The following is a 22,373-nucleotide window of genomic DNA, read 5'->3' as shown; positions in this document are numbered from 1 at the left end:
AAGCCATTAATGTAGATCACTAGATCAGAATAGACTATCTAAATGATACAATAGTAGAGCCGTGGGTTTAGAATACCATCAGTCAAAAACTCATTTTTGTTACGGGAAATAAATGACCTTTGCTTTGATCACAATGCACATTTACATGCTGCAGCTTTATTGGTGTCAACCCTGTCCCCTCAAAATTATTCCATTCCACTTATGTCTGTGTGTGTGTGTGTGTGTGTGTGTGTGTGTGCAGACTGACCTGAAGACATGAACAGTCAACTATGTTATGTTGTAATTTTGTTTTCAAATAACGGAGTGTTCTTGACAAACACAGAAATATGTCTGATATCATCAGGGGAGGCTTTTGTTCTCATACTGACACACCAAACCTCTGAGCAGCTTATATGTGGTGAGTGTTGTTTTAAAAATAACACAGCATCAGTGGCTGCACATATTATGCCACATAAACTCACTGACACTGTATGCATTGTTTCTATCACCTCACCTCGCCAGGCAGATATCTTCTGGGGTGATACTTGCTATCAGAAACAGAGGAGGTACAGACAAAAATACTTGTGATAGCGTTGTGATTGGCCAAAATATCGAATATCCAAACTACCAACGTTTTTGTCATTTTTGGGCAGTCTCTTGGGAAGAGGTTGGCATTATGTTCTCTAAAAAGTTGTATTTCATCCCATACAGTGCCTCACTAGAGGATCACCTATCTCTGGTTTATGTTCTTCAGAATCTCCATGTCTGTAAGAAGATGAACCTTATGTACTGCGCTACAACAAGTAGTGCCAGCATGAACTCTACCGTGTAAATTGTAACACATCACTTACATGTCAAGTTGTAGTGGGTCTTAACTGAATATATGTCTCAGGGCGGGAACATCAATGGTCAAAATATGTCCTACCATCAAACCAATAAAAAACAACCACAGAAGAAAATGTTCCACTTGACTGGCCAATCACGGCGTATGCTGCCTTTCATGGAAATTTTGCACAGGTCATGATATCTGAGTAAAATGTGTTTTGCTCTCTTTCAGCTGTCTGTCGTCGTCACACATGGACGGGCTGTGCATTTTTCTGCTCGCTCTCTTTGGTAATTCTTTTGATAAAAAATTTGATGAGTAAATTACAATTGTACTGATTCCATTTTTAAAATAATTTATGTCTACATACTTACTGTTGTTGTTTAACAGAAACATGCACTTTCTGTAACACTGTGCACTATTTAATCTACTTTTGTGATTGTGTTTATATTCCAGGAGCTGTTTCTTTCAGTCAGGATCAGATTTCCAGCTCAGTGTTGGAGGTGACAGTCCGACCAGGAGACAACATCACTCTCTACTGTGACTGCAAATTATCAACTGGAGTTTACATAGTGTGGTACAGGAACTGTTCTCATGAGAACCAGCCCACTCTTGTTCTTAAAACAATAGATAAATCACGAATAGCAGGCAGTAACATCAAAAATGTTCTGAGGCCTTTCCCTCATTTTGAATTTTTGAGGAATAGTTCTTCTGAAACCTACGACCTGCTGATCATGAACTTCACCGACTCTGTCGAGGGTCTCTACTACTGTGGAACAGAAAAGATCAAGGTGGAGAAGAAAGACATCATCACTCCCAGAGACATTTACACTTACGGGAATGTAATAACAAGGATCATATGTGGTAAGTTCTCTTTGTGTGTGTGTGTGTGTGTGTGTGTGTATGTGTGATAGTGGTGACAGTGATTGTAATTGTAATGATTGTATTTGACTAAATGATCATTGTACAGTTGTAAAATGTGCTGATATTAATGTGCACTATATGCAAAAAAAAATTGTTGTACCTAGATCCTCCAATGTGTATGTATAATCATTTTTCTCCCAACTCACAGACCTTTTAGATCTGAAGTGTTGTGAGTCACCCTTAAATGTGCACTTAATAAATTTACTAGTGACATCTCACATGGTCCGAACAGGTGGAAAAAGTTACATATTTGCTTGAATAAATAAAAAATTTAGTGACAAGAATAAATATGAATATTTCCTTAAAAGCAATGTTTCTATAGCACTAAAGTTGAAAAAGGTCAAACAACAAGCTAAGCATGAGTCTTGGCAGAAAAAAAAATGTGAATTGTATTTTTTTTCTGCTTCATAAAAACTTGAGTCTCCACAAAGTCATCCCCCCCGAATTTAAATTTAAAACTCTTTTCAAGAAAAACAAAAAACAAGCATGTTTTGTAATTGATACAATTGACACAACTTTGTTTTTGATCCAGGCAACTCAAGTGATCCTCAACATCTTGAGCCTCAGCATCAAGACTGTAATTTGTGCTGGACACTGCTATTCACTCTGTGTCCAGCTTTTGCTGTTCTTTCCTCTCTCCTGTCCTCACTTGTGGTTCATCAGCTCTTTCAGAAAAAAGGTATCTACCGCATCACTTTTGAAGCCTAACATTTTAATATCAGAAATATCCTTAGCAATTAATCTATAAAAATCATGTAAACCATTAAGATAAGCCATATTCAGATACATTTATATTTTAGATTTATTGTTTAGGTTTGGGTGTAACAACTATAATGATGTATGATGATAATGTATTTATTCCTACAGCTAGAAAACCTCAAGTTGATCCGATAAGACCAGGCCAACCTGGACCGAATCAGGTACTTTACAATTTTTTTTTTTACAGCAGATGATGATGAATCATAGTACTGAATCAGTACATGATCATGATTCTAATCAACAAGTGTCAAATCCTAGGATGACGAGGTGTGTTACGCTGCACTGGAAATCCGTCAGGCATCACAGAGACCAAAGAGGAAGAACACCCAGAGTTCAGACTTCAGCACGTATTCTGCCATCAATGCTTCTAGGATGGAGAGAAGCTAAAAATGTAATAAAATAAATTGTATGATGACGAGGAATTGTATGAGTAATTTTCGAGGGGTATGTGTGCACCATTCTGTCTCTTAGCTGAGCTACAATCATCTTTTTTTTTTCGAAAGTGAAAATTAATGATTAAAGAGTTGATGCTAATTAATTGCTTCAGATTGGTTTGGACTATCCACACTGTTAGTGGCATAAAGTGTATATTTATGCAGTGTATATTAATTCAGTCATTCTGGAAATAATATTTCCTTACACCACCTAAATAACAGATTAAAAATTGATCGGATGGATAAAGAAATAAATAATCTCCTGATAGAAAGTTTGTCTGTTGTTGCTGAAAACAATTTGCTTCTTTTTTTTAGATTAAAAATGACCTGTAATATTTTGTAAGGCTCAGGTCAGGCTGCCTGTCTGTAACAAGACACGGAAGCTGTTTTCAAGCAATTTCCTGTTTTTTAGCTCAAGTTTGCCATCAGCCTTGACCCATATTCAAGTATTTCTATGTTGGGACTAATTCTGCTACAGAGAGTAAAACTCAAGGAAATTACTGTGTATTAAGGACATACATGAAAACCAAGCTAGTCCAGCTAATTAATACCCCGCATGCCCCAGCTACATCTATTCTGAGAAGTTACAGGACATTGATGGTAAAGTTCAACTATATTATATAACACCTTTTGATGAGTAAAGCTCACAGGAAATCCACAGTGACAAACAGGCCCCCATATGACTGCAAAGCTTAACATGCAAACAGACTGAACCTGCAGATTAGTTTCATTCCCTATACATGGTGAGAACACAGATCATAAGATCATACTTCAAAAAGACACAAACACACACAGACATCAAACCACAGACAACAGAAACGCTCCTGGTCTTGTGCAGTTCTTTTTTCCCTCTCAATCGAATACATTATTTGAATTTAAAAATACTTTAATCAGTTTACTAATCTTCACTGACTGCTGAGCAGAGCGATGTTAAAGCATGTACAACACAGCCAGAGGATAAGCAGCTCTGCAGCCACCACAGCTACATTTGGAGGTAGAGTGTATTTCTGGCTCTGCGTCGAATCAGTGACCACAACATAACTTTGTGAATTCAGTCACAGCAGCTGCACGGTTTACATAAATATACTGAGTGGTAGTGTGGTTTCATACACATATATTGAGACACAAATAAAGTTTTGTGGTTGCTTTGCATCACTCTATCCAAATAACAAACATCTTGTGACTTTTTTTTCTTTTGTTCAAATTAAAATATCCATTTTCACTTGGTCGCTCAACGACAGATGCAGAGACACTTAGGACTTAGGAGTGCTTTGGGGAAATGCTGATGGTGTAATCTCTGTGCAGTTGGCACCAACACAGCTCCAGAGGGAACTCTCCTGACCTCTAGTGGAGTTATGAGTCAAAATTGACCACATGTACTTTCATATGAAAAACGTACACCTGTATATATTTTCATATTTCATGCATAACTGTTCTTTGCATCACAAGCTGCCCAGATTTTGATGCCATATTTTCCAACCACACTGGGAATGTATTGTCTAAATGGACAGTGACCTCTGATTGGGACCAGCTATTCATCTACCGTGACCTTGGGTCCTGGAGCACTGAGTTTTCCACCCCATTTGTCCTTCTCACAATGAGCCAATCATGTCTCACGATTGCCAAATTGAATAATTCTCTAAAAAATACAAAAGGGTTTGAAATGGCATAGAAGTACAGAAATAATCCCAGCCTCTTTGAGCATCCTACAAATTGAAGTGGACTTCTATACCCCAGCAAGTATCAGCAGCTCCATGTGAACATGGAAATGACAGGTTAGTCTCCCTCCAGCTATTCCCAAACACTCATCTCTGTTGGTCATGTCAATAATGAGGTTTACTGTAGGCTGTGGTATAAAAAACTCAAAGGCAGATGTGAGACTGCATACTGATTATACTTTGTGATTGTCCTCCACCCTGCCTTTCATAGGGGGTTGACCGTGTTGTTTTGCCATTTTTTGATGTTATCATCTTTCTTTGAGCTTCTGAGTCATTTGAGTCCTCTTCCTCATCAGACCACTCTTCACTCATGTAGTCTGAATCACATTTACCATTGTCCTCTATTTCAGGCACTTCCTCCTCTATTTCACATTCATCCTGCACTACCTGTTCCTCGTCATGATAAAATATATAACCAAGAGCTTTTTGGGCTGTGAATCGATCTTTAGCTCATGTTGACAGCTGCAGATGCTGCTTCAGAATGAGATGTGGGTAAGGCCTCAAACAGGTCGTCCTTATAGAGATTTCTGTGACCCCTGAACTAAAAATGAAACATTCAACACCTCATCTGCAAGAAGTGCAGTGCAAGTGGTTCCAATTAAAATAACAACATAAATGTATACAAAGTGACAAATCAAAGGGTGTTGTCTTGATTGTGTGTGTGTATGTGTATGTGTGTGTGTGTGTGTGTCCGTAACTTTTGATGTAACTTTTTTTATGGGCATTTTAACAAAAGAAAACTCAAAATGTCTTTTATTGTAATCACTAGGCCATTATTGAGGATGTAATTAAGTCTTGTTTTGATCAAAATAAAATTAAAAGTATGTTTTACACATCTAAACCTTGACCCTAACATAACATGATGGTTAATGACCTCAGCTACGCGAAAAAAACAAATACTCATTTTATTTATTAAACACAGTCGGACATAAACCTCTGTCTCTCTCATCAGCAGGTTGTTGAGCAGATCACATATCCCCACCAATATAGGCATGAACATACTCAAGCAGCTCAGCTCTTGGTGTCTAACCTATTGAGTTTAAAATGTTTCATCAAGGGTTAAACACATTTCTCAACAGAGGAAATTAAATGAAATTGATAAAATCCATAGTGATGTACAGCTACCTAAAAACATTTTAATTTGCATGACCTACTACTAAATATGATATATTTAATGCAGTCAGTTTTAAACAACAATACTTTCATACACCCTCTAGTGGACAACTTCTCTATTGTCACAAACTCATCTTCACTTCTTGTTTCATGAATTTAAAGCTACCGTCCATGTGTGCTTTTCCATGATTGAAAATCTTAGAGTGACAATATATGGAAAACTTACAGTCTAACTCCATTACAGTACATTTTTATGGTAGATTGTACACTCACCAGCCACTTTGTCAGGTACACCCGTTCAACTGCTCATTAATGAAAATATCTAATCAGTCAATCACTATCAGCAATTCAATGCATTTAGGCATGTAGACATGGTCAAGATGACCTGCTGAAGTTCAAATCGAGCATCACATTGTGGAAGAAAGGTGATTTAAGTGACTTTGAACAAGGCATGGTTCTTGGTGTCAGACGAGCTGGCCTGAATAGTTCAGAAACTGCTGACTTACTGGGATGTTCCCACACAACCATCTCTAGGGTTTACAGAGAATGGTCCGAAAAAGAGAAAATATCGAGTGAGCAGCAGTTCTCTGGGCGAAAATGCCTTGTTGATGCCAGAGGTCAGAGGAGAATGGCCAGAATGCTTTCGAGCTGATAGGAAGGCAACAATAACTCAAATAACCACTTGTTACAACCAAGGTGTGTAGAGGAGCAACACGTCGAACCTGGAAGCAGATGGGCTACAGCAGCAGAAGACCACACCAGGTGCCACTCCTGTCAGCTAATGAGTCTGATGAGTCTCGAATTCTGCTGCGACATTCGGATGGTAGGGTCAGAATTTGGCATCAGCAACATGAAAGCATGGATCCATCCTGCCCTGTATCAATGATTCAGGCTGGTAGTGGTGGTGTAATGGTATGTGGGATATTTTCTTGGCACTCTTAGTAGTAACCGAGCAACGTTTAAACACCACAGCCTACTTGAGTATTGTTGCTGACCATGTCCATCCCTTTATGACCACAGTGTACCCATCTTCTGATGGCTGCTTCCAGCAGGATACCACGCTATGTCACAAAGCTCAAACCATCTCAAACTAGCAAGGGGTACCTAATGGTACCTAGTGGCCAGTGAGTGTATATTGGCATTGTATGAAAGCTTTTCAAGCATACTTTTGCTAATCTGGAAGTTCTTCAGTTGGAATTTACAACATTTTTGGTTTTATTTGACCATTATCATTCAGTGCCTTCTCTTCTTATAAATCCAAAGAAATAAACCAGTAATCCCCTCCCTCATTTTCATTTGGAAACCAGTCCTCTGAATCCTATGACCTGCTGATCATTAACATCACTGATTCTGATGAGATCCATTACTATTGAACAGTTGAAGGTGGGGGATAAAGGATGCATCACTTCCAGATATATTTACAGTTATAGCAATATCACAACAAGGATTATATTTAGTATTTTCATCTGACTTGTTTGAACCTGAAACATATACGTGTAAATGTGATTGTGGTTTGCCGCAAATCCCATCATTTGACTAAATGGTCATCATACAGTGGTAAATTGTACTCTCGTAATAATGCACTTATAGTATTGTATGTGGGTGAAACATCATGAAGTCCACTCTACAACAAACCTAAAACATGCGTATCAACAACCCCCAGTGGAGATTAAAACACTGTTTAATAGTTTTTACAAATTATTCTTCAAAGACTCTTGGATATAGTGAATACTCCAAGGTTAGTAATGGTAAGATTGATAAAACAACACCATCCTGAAGGTAAGAACAGGAATGCATCATTGCCAAAGCCAAGAAAATTACCAACAGGTGGTAAGTGACAGACTGCTCTGAACACTTCGTTTCTAACAGTTCCTTCTACTTCAGTGATAAGATGTCTTACTTAGTTCCTCACCAATTCCCCAGAAGTTAGGTCATCCTTTCGTCAGAAGAGGCATCACTGGGAACATATTTGGAATGGAAGCACGGATCCATGTGTCCCTATCCAGATGGCAGTTGGAGTAATTTCATTTACAAAAGGCATACTGAACAACAGCACATAGGTACTGTGAAACTATTTCTGTCCAGTTGGAAATTAATGTGTACATTTGTTTTTTTGCAAGTTATGAACATGGAGTTTTGACACCAGAGGAACTGGTTTCTGGAACTGTTTCCTTTGAGCTAATTACAACAGCTGTTAGCCCTCTCCTGTTTTGTCTTTTAAAATGGCAAGCTGCTGGAGAGTGACACAATAATTGACAATACAATTCACAGTCTAGACTAGTACATTGTACCAGTTATGTGGTGTACCGTATTTAAGTGAAGCCTCCTGCCAGAATATCAGAGAAAGAATGCTGCTTGTGTCTCTCTAGCAATCTTGTATAATTTCCAGTCATCTTCAATGTTCAAGATAAAATGCAATTTACATGCTGTAGTATATTTTGTACGGCTCAGTGTAGACCCTTCCCGACCTAAGACTGAGGTTCAGGTAGATTAACTTGATTGTACTTTTCATCAACTGTAAAGATCACCACATAGCTTCACACATATAGAAAACAACCACAGAAGAAAGTGTTCCATTCAACCAGCCAATCACCGCTTTCATTTCCTTTAATGGAAATGTCTGCACAGGTTATAAGCGACATCTGTGAGAGAAACCTGTTTCGTTGTCTTTAAACTTCCAGTCGTCATCGTACATGGACATGCTGTGTCTTTTTTTGGCCTCTCTTTTAGGTAATTCTTTTGATGAACTTTTTGAAAGTGTAATTATAATTGTCCAAATTATTTCACACACCAGACTCCGTGTCTCCGTGTTGTTACACTTCACAGGAACCTGGAACTGGCCACATTTTAAGCTGCTTTTGTAATTGTGTTTGTATTCCAGGAGTTGTTATCTGCAGTCAAGAATTGATCTCTGGATCACTGTCTGAGGTGACAGTCAGACGAGGAGACAACATCACTCTCTACTGTGACAGCAAATTATCAAATGGAGTATACAGAATAGCATGGTTCAGGAACTGTTCTCATGAGAACCAGCCATCTCTTGTTCTAAGGCTGGAACACAATTCAGTGCTTGACTCCAGTGTTCTGAGCCCTTTACCTCGCTTTCATTTGGTGAGAAATAAGTCGTCTGAATCCTACGACCTGCTGATCATGAACATCACTGAGTCCGATGAGGGCCTCTACTACTGTGGAACTGAACAAAGCAAGATGGACGACAGAGCTTGCATGAGAGACATTTACAGATATGGTAATGTCATAACAAGGATCCAGCTTAGTAAGTACTCTGGTTATTTTCATCTGTAAATTATCAGTACAATTAATTTCACTGTTACTTATCATCACACATGAGCCATAGCTCAGTCGACCATAAAATCTGCCTACGCTACTGTGTATCATTAAAACTGTTACAAAAAGGAATCTGTCAAGGAACTGTTAAAGCAGGGTTCAAATTAATCAAATCAAATGCAAATATAACTTATTAGTGTATAAATGTTTAAAATAATCAATTTTCAGTTCACAGATCGTAATTCCATGGTAAAATACTGACGCTGGTGGTAAACTACAGATTCCACAGAAAAACTCCATCAGTTTAACACCCAACCAAAATGTGCAAAGCAACTAAAACAAATGCGACATTGCATCCGGACATTTGCATAGGGAACTGTAAAAAAATAAAAATAAAAAAAAAGCAGTTTGATGAGCTCAGAGTCACAAAGATGCATTCATCATGCTTATTGACAAAACTTTGTTTTTTGATCCAGACTCCAGTCAGCCTCATCACCATAAGACTCCACAAGACTGTGGTGCATGCTGGACACTGCTGATCTCTCTGTGTCCAGCTGTTGCTGCTCTCTCCTCTCTCCTCTCCTCTCTTTTGCTTTATCGCCTCTGTCAGAGAAAAGGTACCTGCTTTGTATTAAACTCAGTCCTTCTTTTCTCAGTTCACTGTATTGTTTTGATGATTAAATTATCTTCTCTTTACATATTCTTGTTAAGATTCACTTGTTAATGTGGAAAGATTTTCACTATCTTATCTGCAGAATTAGTTTTTTATCAGATGAGAATGAAACCGACAATTTCCACCTATTAAAGGTATTGTGTTGTGTTGTAATGATGTATTTATTTCTGCAGCTGCAGAATCTCACGCTGACAAGAAAAGATCTGACACCAGGAGGTCTGTACCTAGAGACAACCAGGTAATTTAAAATGTGAATTTTTATCTTATGTATAGATCTTTCTCATATGAAACATTTTTATGTTCGAACATGAAATAATAGATTAAATAAAAAATAAATAACTATCGATCTTGTCTTGTCTAATAATGACCTACTCTAATAATAATTAATATATCAATAATGGTCTATGCTTTATCAAATATGAAAAATCTAAATGTCTAATGTGATGAATGCATAATGGTTGGCATGTAACAGAGTATTATAATAGCATATCATAATATTAAATCAGTATTCTAAATGACCAATGTTAAATTTTAGGATGAAGATGTGTGTTATGCTGCACTGGAAATCCGTCAGGCATCACAGAGACCAAAGAAGAAGAAAACCCAGACTTCAGACTTCAGCACTTATTCTGCCATCAGTACCAGGACCTAACAATTTGATATTAGAAAACGGTACAATGAATTAATTAGTAGTGGTATCCATAAACCATTGTATTATTGAAACCCCTCTGTAAATCAGCAACATAAAGCACACTGCAAACACACACCCTGTTTTTCTCCTGTTTTAAACAAGTTTAAACACAGTCCAATTTTTAAACAATCATTTTGTACTAAGATACTGTTCAAATGTGACATGAATACATTTAAAATGTTTATCTCACTGCATGTATTTGGGGGCATTTGGGGGCAATAGTAGCAAAAGGCTTCATCGCACAGTCTACAAAGACGTTACATTAACAGGAGTCACCGATTCCTTATACCTTTATCCTTTAAGTGTGGCACAAGTGTCAGCCCACTGTGATGTCACCATTGGTTTGTGAACTGAAGCTTCAAGTTTGTAATTTGTCCATCGCCATCTCAGTTTTTTGACACCAGAAGAAACCGTATTTGGACAAGAAGCTGGAGCTGAGGAGGAGTGAGGGGTAGATCCGACCTGCTCTGTACTCTATCCTGATCGTCAGGCAGGTCGTTGTGTGTGGTACAGTCTGTCAATTACATGGTAGCCCCGCCCTAATGCATACCCTGCTTTATGGTCTATTTTCCTCTAAATGGAACCATAATTTAAAAAATGAACATCATGTTGTATTAAAGAAGACTTGAAAATTGAGACCACAAACTAATTAGGAAAATGTTTTCTGAGGTAATAAATTAAGTGAGAAGTAGAAACATTTAATCACAGACTTCAGTACAATCAGAGTTCTTTCTACAACCAGTGAAGTCACCCTCTGATGGTCATTAGATAAAATTCAGGTTTAAGGCACTTCAGCATTGGCTTCACTTTTCAGACACAGAGTCTACGTCCATTTTTATATAAAGTCTATGGTGTGGCAATATCTTGAAGCACCCAGCAAGGACAGCAGTGACAGTTCTGACTGCTTAAAAAAAGCATCCAGCTTCATAATAATTTTGATGACTTATAATGTTATGTAATAGAGAAAATATTATTTTATCTGTCTACACTGTGACAATGCAGCATGGACAGTACAGCTACCCAGAACTATCATGTAGCCCGTGTGATCAGGCTCACAGGAAAGCCACTGCAGAGCTCGACATGTAAGTTGAAGATGTTTATGAGCGGCCTGCTGAAGGTGTTGGTGCACCGCTTCACTGTGTTCATTGTTTATCTGTGGAAAGGCAAACACACGTTCACACACACCGCACCAAACCACAGATAACACACACTGTCTGTACACATACTGAGTGTGATTTGCCTGCAGAGAGATGCACTTTGTTGTTTCAAGCAGAGATACCTGTGTCAGTGAGGATTATTAAACTTGCACCAGCTTCATTTTTGACCTCTTGACGGCAACACAACAGGATGTAAACACGACGCTGACATATTATCACCTTGTAAAGTTGATACAGTGAACATGTTGGCTGATGATGACTATTAGCCTCACAGGAGGTTTCAAAACCTGGATGTAAAATGATGTTACATACTTCACATACGTTACTTTAAAGTTATAATACATAACTTCTTTACATTAACTTATCTAAAAATGACTAGATGTGTTTTTATTTGTTTTTTTTTTGTTTTTTGGGGGTTTTTTTGAGTACGTAAGATGCACTTACATTATCCAATATGTTTCCAGCAATACACAACTTTAATCATGGTAACAGTCCATTTAATTTCAGTCCGTTTCATTTGAATTTTGTCATATGCATGTGCAACGGCGTTGTGGTTGCCTGCCAGAAACTCAAAATTGACTTAAATCCAGTTTTAAGCCACATTTTTCAGATACATTTTACCTTGGTTGTTTTCAATTATATATTTTAACCAGATGAATGATTTCAGTCATTTTAGTTGCACATCTTAGGTTATCAGTGAAAAAATCCAGGCAAATGTTAAGCAGCTCTGTGCCCAACCCCTCGGAGACTCCACTGAGGAACATCAGTGAATCACTGATTTTCAACATGAAACTTCAACACTTCATGTTTCTACCAGTTTTAATACCCTGGTCTGTTTGTCATGGAGAGGAGGAGACCTCTATGGATAATTCATCTGCCAGTAAAAACAGTTACTCTTCCTCCAAGACGTTACAATAAAATACAGAGTGACAAGAAAGTTTACCTCTACCACACTGTGTAGCCCATGTGATCAGGCCCACAGGAAACCCACACTGACAAACAGCCCCTCATGTTGGTGGACTGAAGTTGCACGGTAGTGGGCTGCTGCAGGTGCTGGTGCATGGCTTCACCCTGTTCACTATTTGAAAGTTATCTTATGACGTGAACAAAAGGCATTCTGCTGATCATACGATTGTCTAGCTGCAAAGATTACCCCTTTCTCTCTCTCTCTCTCTCGCTATCTCTCTCTAAGATAGGAATGACTTAAACATATTCTAACTAAGCAAAGAAAACCTGCATAATCTCTCATACACCACATTATAGGATTAGGGGTACTCTCACACCAAAGAATACATCACACATTTTGGCAAAGTAAATTGAAGACAACATGGATTTATACCTAACATCTTATGCCTGGGTTGAACTGTAAACGGCCACAGAGCTGGAAGGATCAGAAGGACATAAAGCTCATGACCCTTGACCCACCCCCAAATGAGAGAGTAAGACAACTGCATTTCCCATTAGATCTAAATGAAAAACTCCTTCATTATATTTGTCCAGTGCAGTCCTCCAGAGAGAGTTTCTGATGTCAACAAAAAGGCACAACTATCCCATCACACCAAAGACAAGGAAAGACAATCCAATCTTACCAAATTACTGCAACAGGCCAGTAATGCTGGGGCAGGGGACCATACCTGGAGGCAGAAAGAAAGTAGTTTGACCCCACAATCAGCTTAACCACCCACATGGTTTTTTCCACATAAAAAGTAGAGCTGGAAGCACATGTGGGCTTACTTACATTGAAAAATCTGGATCAGTCCTTCTGCCCTGCTGTCCTTCTGTTGTGATTTTATATAAATAAAATTGGCTTGACAGGCTGACAAGTGGTAGTGGCTGCCACATATTTGAGCCGCAGTCAGACCAAGACTCAGATAACAAGCCTGTTGTGCAACAAAATCGACGATTAGCAGTCATATCAGAATGGTCAGCACAATTGGCATCTTTTATATGTTTAAGTTGTTTAAGCTGTTTATTGTAACTGTCAGTGGCTGACACGCTGTTAGTTGTTGTGCTAATGCAAACCATAGCTCTCTGTTCTGACAAGGTTGAATTTTGCCCGCCTCCTGTCCTGCAAATTGATGTTCCTGTCTTTCATGATGGTTCTGGTTGAAGGGTTCCTTAGATTATATGACATATGAAACCCTGGCTGTCTGAAACCGTTTTTATGAGACAGCCATTGGTTCACTGTAGTGGAAATGCAAAGTCATGGCACTGACGGCTTATTTCGCTCATATGTCTTGTATTATATAAAAAACGTCATATGGACATGTTAACAGATGAAATCATGGTGTCACACAATGTTACCTTTCTTTTATGAGTATTTCTTGTACAAATGTAGTGGAGACTGAAAGTAATAAAAAAGAAATATCTGGAACAGGATAACAACCCCAGGTCAGCCAAGATCGGGTTCATGCCCAGCTCGACTTCTGCTTAAGCAACACCTACTTCATATGAAACAGTTGTTTCTACAGCTGCATGTGTCTAACCTCTGCATAACAGAAGTGGAGAGCAGATCCCTGAACTCCTTCAATGAAACAACACATAGCCATTAGTTGAGGGTATGGACCATTTGGTCAAAAATATGACAAGTGCAAGCCCTTACAGAACATGTCAGCTCTGTAAACACTACTATTAAGTTCACATGGGAGGCATTAGAGACAATAGACTGGCTTTCGTAGACTGACTGATGAACATTCAACAAGACTGAAGACTGAAACCTACTCACAACCATCAGTATTCACTTTACAGCTCTCATCACCCAGAGGGAAAATAAGAGACCGCTATCAGACCCCTTGCAGGCCATGAAAGTGCTTTCAAGTAGTGAAAGAGATGGAGAAGATAAGAAACACCCCAAAGAAGCTGTGAAAGTTTGTGACTAACCAAACTGCACCCTTGTAAATACAGCAAGAAGAATAGGCACAACAAAACAGCAACTAGCTTTAACAAACATCTAATACCTAAACATAAGAACATACACTGGGAAGTCAGGCTACTGCTGAACAAGAGTACGGCCCAACACATGAGGAGCAGCTCCTCAGGTCAATATTGAGCAGTCCACTTACATCTGAAGGACAAGGCTATGTCATTCCTTTGAGGGAGGAAATGAATCTCATAAATTGGAATAACTAACATACTTCCAACATTCTCAATGGTATTAATGGTAGCCTATTATTTCACATGGTTGTGCACATGAAAAGTGACAGAAGTCTGGTTCAGTGAGAAAAAAAGAGCTTGAGATAAGTTCAAACTCTACCTCCTCCACACCTCTGCACACTCTGCCAACTGCTGCATAAAGTGAACTTGATTGTCGGTTTATGCAGTTAACTTCATAAATTCACCCCACTTCAACAAACTGTGATTAAAACAATCAGTTACGATTTATACGATTTATATATTACAAGTACATTTCATAATTTTTTCGTGCTGACAGCATGTGATCGTTAAATGTTGCAATACCAATGGACTGATAACGATCAGAAACTTTTAGTCGCTTTATCATGTATATATATAGTTGGCATAGGTATTAATGTGTGATATCCTACTTATTTTCATCTAAAATCATAATTGCCTCAAGTGTTTTTCAGGAAAGGAGTTATTCATGTCTGAAATTATTTTTTGTATGGGGTTTATCTTGTGACATCTTGGTCATAATCCAGCCAATTGCGAATAAGCCTGCACCAAATACAGTATACAAACTACAAATACATACCTGTAGGTAGAACTATATACCTATAGTGTAGGTAATCATCATTACATCTCTACCCAAACACGTAGTGTAAAACTCCAGTTTGCAGTGTAAATTAACACCACAGTTGGTGGTGTTGGTTTCCTAAATTCCTTCTAAGGAAATCTAAGTTAATCTGCACATCATTGGCTAGACCATCATGTAGCATCACACCAATAGAAAACAACCACAGAAGAAAATGTTCCATTCAACTACCCAATCACCGCTTACATTTCCTTTGATGGAAAAATCTGCGCAGGTTATCAATGTGTTATAACTGACTATATGACTGTCTTTCAGCTCCTGGTCATCATCACACATGGATAGGTTGCATATTACTATCATCCTTCTTTTAGGTAATTATTACTATTTTGTAGTTTTTTTAATTTCAATTATTAGGTTCCATCTTAAAAATAATGCATTACTACATTGTCATTGTTATTGCATTAATTACGATTTAGTGCAAAATAAAATGTTGTAGAACTGACAAAATATTGCAACTTTCTTTTGTGTTTTTTTTTTGTGTTTGCCTTCCAGGAATCGTTACTAGCAGTCCAGTACAGATTTCTGGATCGGTGTTAGAGGTGACAGTCGGACTAGCAGACAACATCACTCTCTACTGTGACTGTAGAACATCAGTTGGAGAATACATAGTATGGTACAGGAACTGTTCTCATGAGAACCAGCCTTCACTTGTTCTAAGAACACGGTACCCACATGAGGAATTGTGGGAAGACTTTTACAGCAAAGACTTTCTGAATCCCTTCCCTCGTTTCCATTTGGTGAAGAACCAGTCGTCTGAATCCTATGACCTGCTGATCATGAACTTCACTCATTCTGATGAGGGTCTTTACTACTGTGGAACAGAAAAGACCGAGGTTGAGAAGAAGGAAAAACTTACACAAAAATATGTTTACAGATACGGCAATGTTACAACGAAGATCCATTTGCGTAAGTACTCTAGTTTGAAATCTCTTTGAGCATTGGTTAAGTATGCAATAAATGTGACCAATGTGACTGAGTAATCCCTAAACAATAGGAAAATATGCTGCTTGTATTATAGCAAAGAAGCAGGAAAAACCATTATCATAACATCTTCAGACTACATGGCACATACAAGCCACATTTGAAAATTGCTGCATGAGTATTATCTGGTTGTTAATTCCTGCCAAATCAGACACCTCTTGGATCTGAAATGTGTTAAACAATTAAGTGTTCCTTGATATTGTGCATTTGATATTTCAGGAGACATTTATGTTGAGTGCAAAGTTCCACCTACTGTACACAAATTGCAGGAAACTGACACACTAACACACCTTGTTTGGGGTTATATTAATATTAAAATGAGGATAACTGGGGATACACTATGTGTACTCGATTGTGATGGTAGCCAAAGGTGAGAGTGTGCATCAAGAAGAAATGGGCTTATACTCATATACTTGTAATGTTGTTGGGAGCTCAGATCACTATGAAAACACAAAATTAACCAATAATAAAGTCTTTTACAATTTAATTGAGAACTATCCACTTTATCATGTATTTATTTATGAAAAAATGGGTGTAAAGGGATAACATACATGCAAAACTTGTGTGAAAAAAAAAAAAAAATCATTTTCATGGTAGTGCAGTGAGATTAGAATCATGACCCTCAGAGAGCTAATTGACTGAATTTTTTGTGTTAGTTTTTCCAGTTGACTCCAGTAAGACTCAACAACACTGGTGTGTGTGCTGGACACTGTTGTTCTCTCTGTGTCCAGCTGTTGCTGCTCTCTCCTCTCTCCTGTCCGCTCTGCTGGTTTACCTCCTCTGTAAGAAAACAGGTACTCGCTGACACTTTTACTCTTTCAACTCATGTCTTCTTCCCACAGTTCTCTGTATTGCTGATGATTTGATATTGTCTCTGGGAATATATTTTTTTTATTTTTTTTGTGAAATAATTTCAATTACACAAGAGGAAAACGGGCTTATGTGAGGTTGGTGATGATGTTATATTCATTTCTGCAGCTAAAGAACCACGAGGTGATGAGAACAGATCTGACACCAGAGTTCACAAGAGGGAAAATCAGGTAATTTACAGCAATTGACTTTTCTCCATTTCAATGTGTATTGTGTCATTATATCATTGTTTCACAATATATACTTCACACATGCAACACAGAGAGGACACAATAGCCATTCAAATAAAGCATTTAGCAGTGTATTGTAACAAATTACAGTACTAAAGACATGATTGTGATTCTAAACAACAAATGTCAAATCTCAGGATGAAGATGTGTGTTACGCTGCGCTGGAAATCCGTCAGATATCACAGAGACCAAAGAAGAAGAAAACCCAAAGTTCGGACTTCAGCACTTATTCTGCCATCAACACCCATCAGATGTAAAGGGCCCTATGAGTATTGGTATTTACAGTTCATTCCATCATTTAGCTTCCCCTGGTAAAGCAAAGCAGTAATGCAGAGCAAACTGCAAACACACACCCTCATCCTCTTTTTGTCATCAGTGAACATCATTGATGTGTTTGGAATGCAGTTTCATTTTTTTGTATTTTTAATCAAAACAACTATGTTTGAGAGAAGAGAAACTGAGAAACCCAAAGTGCCTAGGAGCTCAGGCTGAGGTGACGAACTGAACTGCTCAGCTGAGACGACACCAAAGAGACATCAGAAAAAATGTTTGACTGTTCTTGCAAAAGTAGTTATGGTTGTAATCTGCATAAACCTAGGTGAAAGTAAATATATGAGAGTATGTTATGGATGTATGGATATGAGCATGTACATCAGCTGTGTATGCTTATAACTGCATGTTCTCCCACACAAGGAGAGCATGCACACCCCCCACAGAAAGGCCCCAGCTGGCTGGAAGATTTGAACTGTGAGGCAACCACTGCCACAGTGCTGCCCATTAAATAAGGATGTATTCTAAAAATACATTTCTGTAATGCACTGACTATGGAAGATGCCACTGTAACAGAAGTGAGTGACACATGGAACTCTGGAATTTTGTGTACATTTCCCATATTAAACTGCAGTCCAAACTTAATTTAAAATATAGAGACAACACAGTTCGCTGATGCTGATCTTTTAGTCTGTCAGAGCAGGAGAGAAGTTGCAAGGATGAATATCCAAATCTAAATGTGGCCAGTTGGCTGAAGCTGTCTCAGAGAGCGATGTCTCTAAAAATGAGTGGATAAAGCCTCTGAACACTTTAATATACTTTCTGAAAATCTGCATCAGCTCAATCATACAGAGTATATGTAATAATGATAATAAAAATCAACATTTCTTCACTTGCTCAGTTTGCTTCTTTGATAATGGTATTATTGGAAACATACAGCGTAAAAATATTTAATTTCATTTTAAATCAATAACACAGATGTTTCTGTTCAGTTTTGTTGATCGTTTTAAATTGTCCACACACTATAGTTGGCAGTTTGCACCACACTGAATTTATTCATTCTTGTTCTTGAATATTTAAAACAGAAAAGACATTTACATTTACTCATTTGGCAGACACTTGTATCCTAAGTGGCTTAAAAGTGAGGGACATCACTAAAGCTTCGGTGCAGTAGGAAACCCTGGCATAAGTATTGGATACTACATCTAATCAATAAGTGTGAGGATATCAAGTAAAGAAGTGTGCTGAAAAAGTCCGTAGTAAGTGCTAGTTAGGCATGTTAGGGTGTTAAATGTGTGGGGAGAGGAGGTGATGTCAGAAGAGATGAGTCTTTAAGAGATTCTTGAAGCGCCTGCTCTGCGATTGCCTTGTGTGCAGGGATGACAATGTCAGGCATCATCTTGGAGGAACGCAGTGGCCGAGAGGGAGCATAAGGCTGTATGATTGAGTTCAAGCAGACGGATGCAGACCCTGAAGTTACTCTGAAGGAAAGCATTAGTGACTAAGGTAAGATAGAGGCTTTATGAGGCTGTACTAGAGGTTTAGTTTAGTTAGTTTAGCATTTTAACATGCTAACATTTGTTAATTATCACTAAAAACATAAAGTACAGCTGCGATGGCGCTGCATGAAGTCAGATATTCACGATTCAACCTGAGCGGGACAGCGGGAGGGTAATTTTAAAGATTCAGTCCATCCTATAGCTGTCAAGGTATTTCACACAGAATCAAAAATGTCAACCTCATGGTGACTCTAGAGGAAATTGTCAGAGGTTCATCAAAGTCATTAGAATTCATTATTTAAGGGCCATGAACATCTTCAAGGTAATCCATCCAATAGCTGTTGAGAAATTTCAGTCAGGACCAGCCCACCTATGTTGGCAACCATGGAGCCACACCTCCAGCATGGCTAAACATTGATGAGCTGCATAAAAAGCTCGGTAAAAGGTGTTTGTTTGCTGCTTAGTTGCTGTAAGACTGAAATCTGTTACATTTCATTAGAGGAATAATGGAAGTCTACAGCAAAACACAGGAGCTGTTCTCAGGCCATTTCCTGTTGTTATCTCAAGTAAGTGATCAGCCCCAACCCTTTACCAGTGAAGGTTTACACTTCTCCAATATACTGGAGCTGATTCTGCTACAGAGAACAAGACTAGAGGTTCACAAATGTGTTATAAAGAAGTATCACAAAAGACATTTCTGAGAAGTATCAAGGAAGTTAAGACAACACGGTGAAGACAATGATCACTGAGACCACAGGAAACCCACACTCACAAACAGCGCCATAAAGGACTGCAGACAGAGGAAGTAGCACAGTATGGTCGCAAAATGATATGTATCAGTTTAAGAATGATTTCAAATGGGCTCAGTGATTAGCTGTGGGGCTGTGTGGCGTTAAAGCATTTGTAGCTACAACAGAGCAAAAAAACTGATTGAAATTTGGGGTCTCTGCAGGCACCACAGCAACATGATGCCTTCCATCTTCACAGGAGATAATCGTTTCATCGGTTCTGACTTCAAGAGAGATTTCTGACCCCATCTCTTCACACGCAAGTGTGCTTTCTTTGCAGAGTGATGCAGAGTGTGGTTTCATACACATTCTTGCGGTATCATTATTTTCCATTTTTAAATGGGTGATTATTTTATTACAGAACAAAAAAGGCCAGGTTTAGCGTATTTGAAAGCCCTCAAAAACATTTACAGGACAGACAGGAGGGTTTGTTTTTTAGAAGGTGACTGTGTTATCTGAGACACAGTAACATTTATGCCAGTCTGGCTAGAAGTACATATGGTATTACTTCTGACCAGTTTGAAATAAATGTGTGCAGCCTCGACATAAGTGAAGAATATAATATAATAAATATATTACCTTATAATTTATAATTTTATTACTTTATTTTACAGTGTTGGTCTCTTTGTTCCCTAGAGGCTGATATGTATAACTTAATGGAATCAGAGATTTGAAGTTTTGCCAGCAAGGCTGGTTCAAGAGTTATTTGCTTGAATTTTTCATCTAGACCCAGCAAACCGCTGCCTTCCACTGAGCAGTGTATTTACGGTGAGCAGAGAGCAACTGTAAATCAACAAGGATCTGTGGTTTCCCGGCAAATCTCACCTCAAACATACACACAAAACCCTCATATGCATACTGCAGCACGCAACAGGAACAGGCTGCATCAGTGATAGAATAGTAAATCTATGCTCCACTGAAAATGAAACAGTGCTGTGGTTATTGCAAGTTATGGTCATTGAGCATTGGACAGTTACTATTCTGTTATCTCACCTTCAAATCCTCTTAAATGTATTGCCCGTGTTGGCTGGAGACAGTAGGTGCAAACGAGTGAAGTAATGTAAACGTGAACTTTGAAAAAAAACTCTCAAATATCACCAAAAAATGTATATGCTTACATGAGGTGGTTTTTCAGACTAATGCAATGTTTTGCAAAATTGACAAAATTGAAATATTTTTTCGCATTCATCGGAATGATATTGTGAGACGGGAAGACCCAGGTTTTTTCGCATAATGTCACTCATTGGAAATACAGACCACTTGTATTTGTGTTTTGTCAACCTTTGTAAAAAAAAAAAAAAAACTGCAATGGAAACCTGCACTGTACACAAGGGTCCAGGGCTTTTCCTACAGTTGTCGACATTAAACAACATTGCATGTTGCATGTTGAAAATGTGTATGAAAGAAAAAACTGCATCACGGTTGTGTGCCTTCGCCACTCAGACTAGTTTCAGAATCCAAGTGAATGTTTGTACCAAGAAGAAATTTCTTCAAGGTGTTATGGAGAAATTGGGTGTACAAGGCCAAAACCTGGTTTTGTAAGGTCACTGTGACCTTGACCTTTGACTCTTTTTCAGTTTTTGTTTTAGTTGTCATTAAATACATGTAGCTGATATCAAACACTTTCCTGTTTTTAATTCATCTTTTATCTCAGGTTTTTATACTCTACTTCCTAGCAGTGTGCTCTACTCTGCTCCTCTGCTACAGAGATCTGCTCTTAGTGTAATGAGTGTCCTTTCTAATCACAATGCTGAAATTCAACTTTAACTGTCTACTGTTTTTTTGTTTGTTTGTTTTGTTTATTTATATTGTTTGCAAGATGTGGAGACGGACTTACAATAATGTTAACCTCAACCATATCATGAAGTCTGTGTGTTCAGTAAAGGTCACAGGAAACCCACAGATACTCTCCACACCCTTTATAGGACTGGGCTCCACAGAGTCATGTTTTGTTTGGTGTGGGTGTGCTTTGTTTGCTAAGAGATCCAGCGTGTGATTACACTCACAGCTGCCAATGTCATGTATATTTGAGATATGCCGTTTGTCTGCGTCCATATCCTGTAGTTTGATCACAAACATTTTGCAGACATTTATTTACTTTTTTGCCTGTTGCTGTTGGTATACTGTAGAACAGATTGATGTTCTTTTTGAGCAACTTCTTTGTTAAAAAAAAAAAAAAAAGAGAGTTCGAGGACATTTTAAAGCAGTGCTGAACTTGAAAAGTGACGTCAACACAAAACCCGGGCGAAACCGCTCATTTTGGCCTGTTTCCCCACTGTGACGTCTGTCGGGGCGCAGCTGAGGCACAGACACGGGCCTGTCAGCTGTCCAGCACGGTGCTGTGACACCACAGACACCGCGGCTACACTGCGCTCAGGGGCAGAAGAGTGAGCTGCAGCTCTGAACATTT

General features: G+C 38.4%; 2 protein-coding genes across 2 annotated transcripts; both read left to right on the top strand.

Moving 5' to 3' along the window:
- Positions 1-953: 953 nt before the first annotated feature.
- LOC139636620 (uncharacterized) lies at positions 954-4,255 on the top strand. Its single transcript, XM_071504845.1, has 5 exons — positions 954-1,092; positions 1,259-1,666; positions 2,259-2,405; positions 2,594-2,646; positions 2,744-4,255. The coding sequence occupies exons 1-5, from the start codon at positions 1,056-1,058 to the stop codon at positions 2,870-2,872; spliced, it is 774 nt and encodes a 257-aa protein (XP_071360946.1). The 5' UTR covers positions 954-1,055; the 3' UTR covers positions 2,873-4,255.
- Positions 4,256-15,598: 11,343 nt separating this feature from the next.
- Positions 15,599-18,568, top strand: LOC139636957 (uncharacterized). Its single transcript, XM_071505404.1, has 5 exons — positions 15,599-15,636; positions 15,818-16,231; positions 16,963-17,100; positions 17,285-17,346; positions 17,544-18,568. The coding sequence occupies exons 1-5, from the start codon at positions 15,600-15,602 to the stop codon at positions 17,661-17,663; spliced, it is 771 nt and encodes a 256-aa protein (XP_071361505.1). The 5' UTR covers position 15,599; the 3' UTR covers positions 17,664-18,568.
- The last annotated feature ends 3,805 nt before the right edge of the window (positions 18,569-22,373 follow it).

This window comes from Trachinotus anak, unplaced genomic scaffold (assembly GCF_046630095.1).
Source record: "Trachinotus anak isolate AG129_WGS33_773 ecotype Australia unplaced genomic scaffold, CSIRO_AGI_Tana_v1 ptg000019l, whole genome shotgun sequence".
NCBI lineage: Eukaryota > Metazoa > Chordata > Actinopteri > Carangiformes > Carangidae > Trachinotus > Trachinotus anak.
This window is presented reverse-complemented; position numbering and strand designations above follow the sequence as displayed.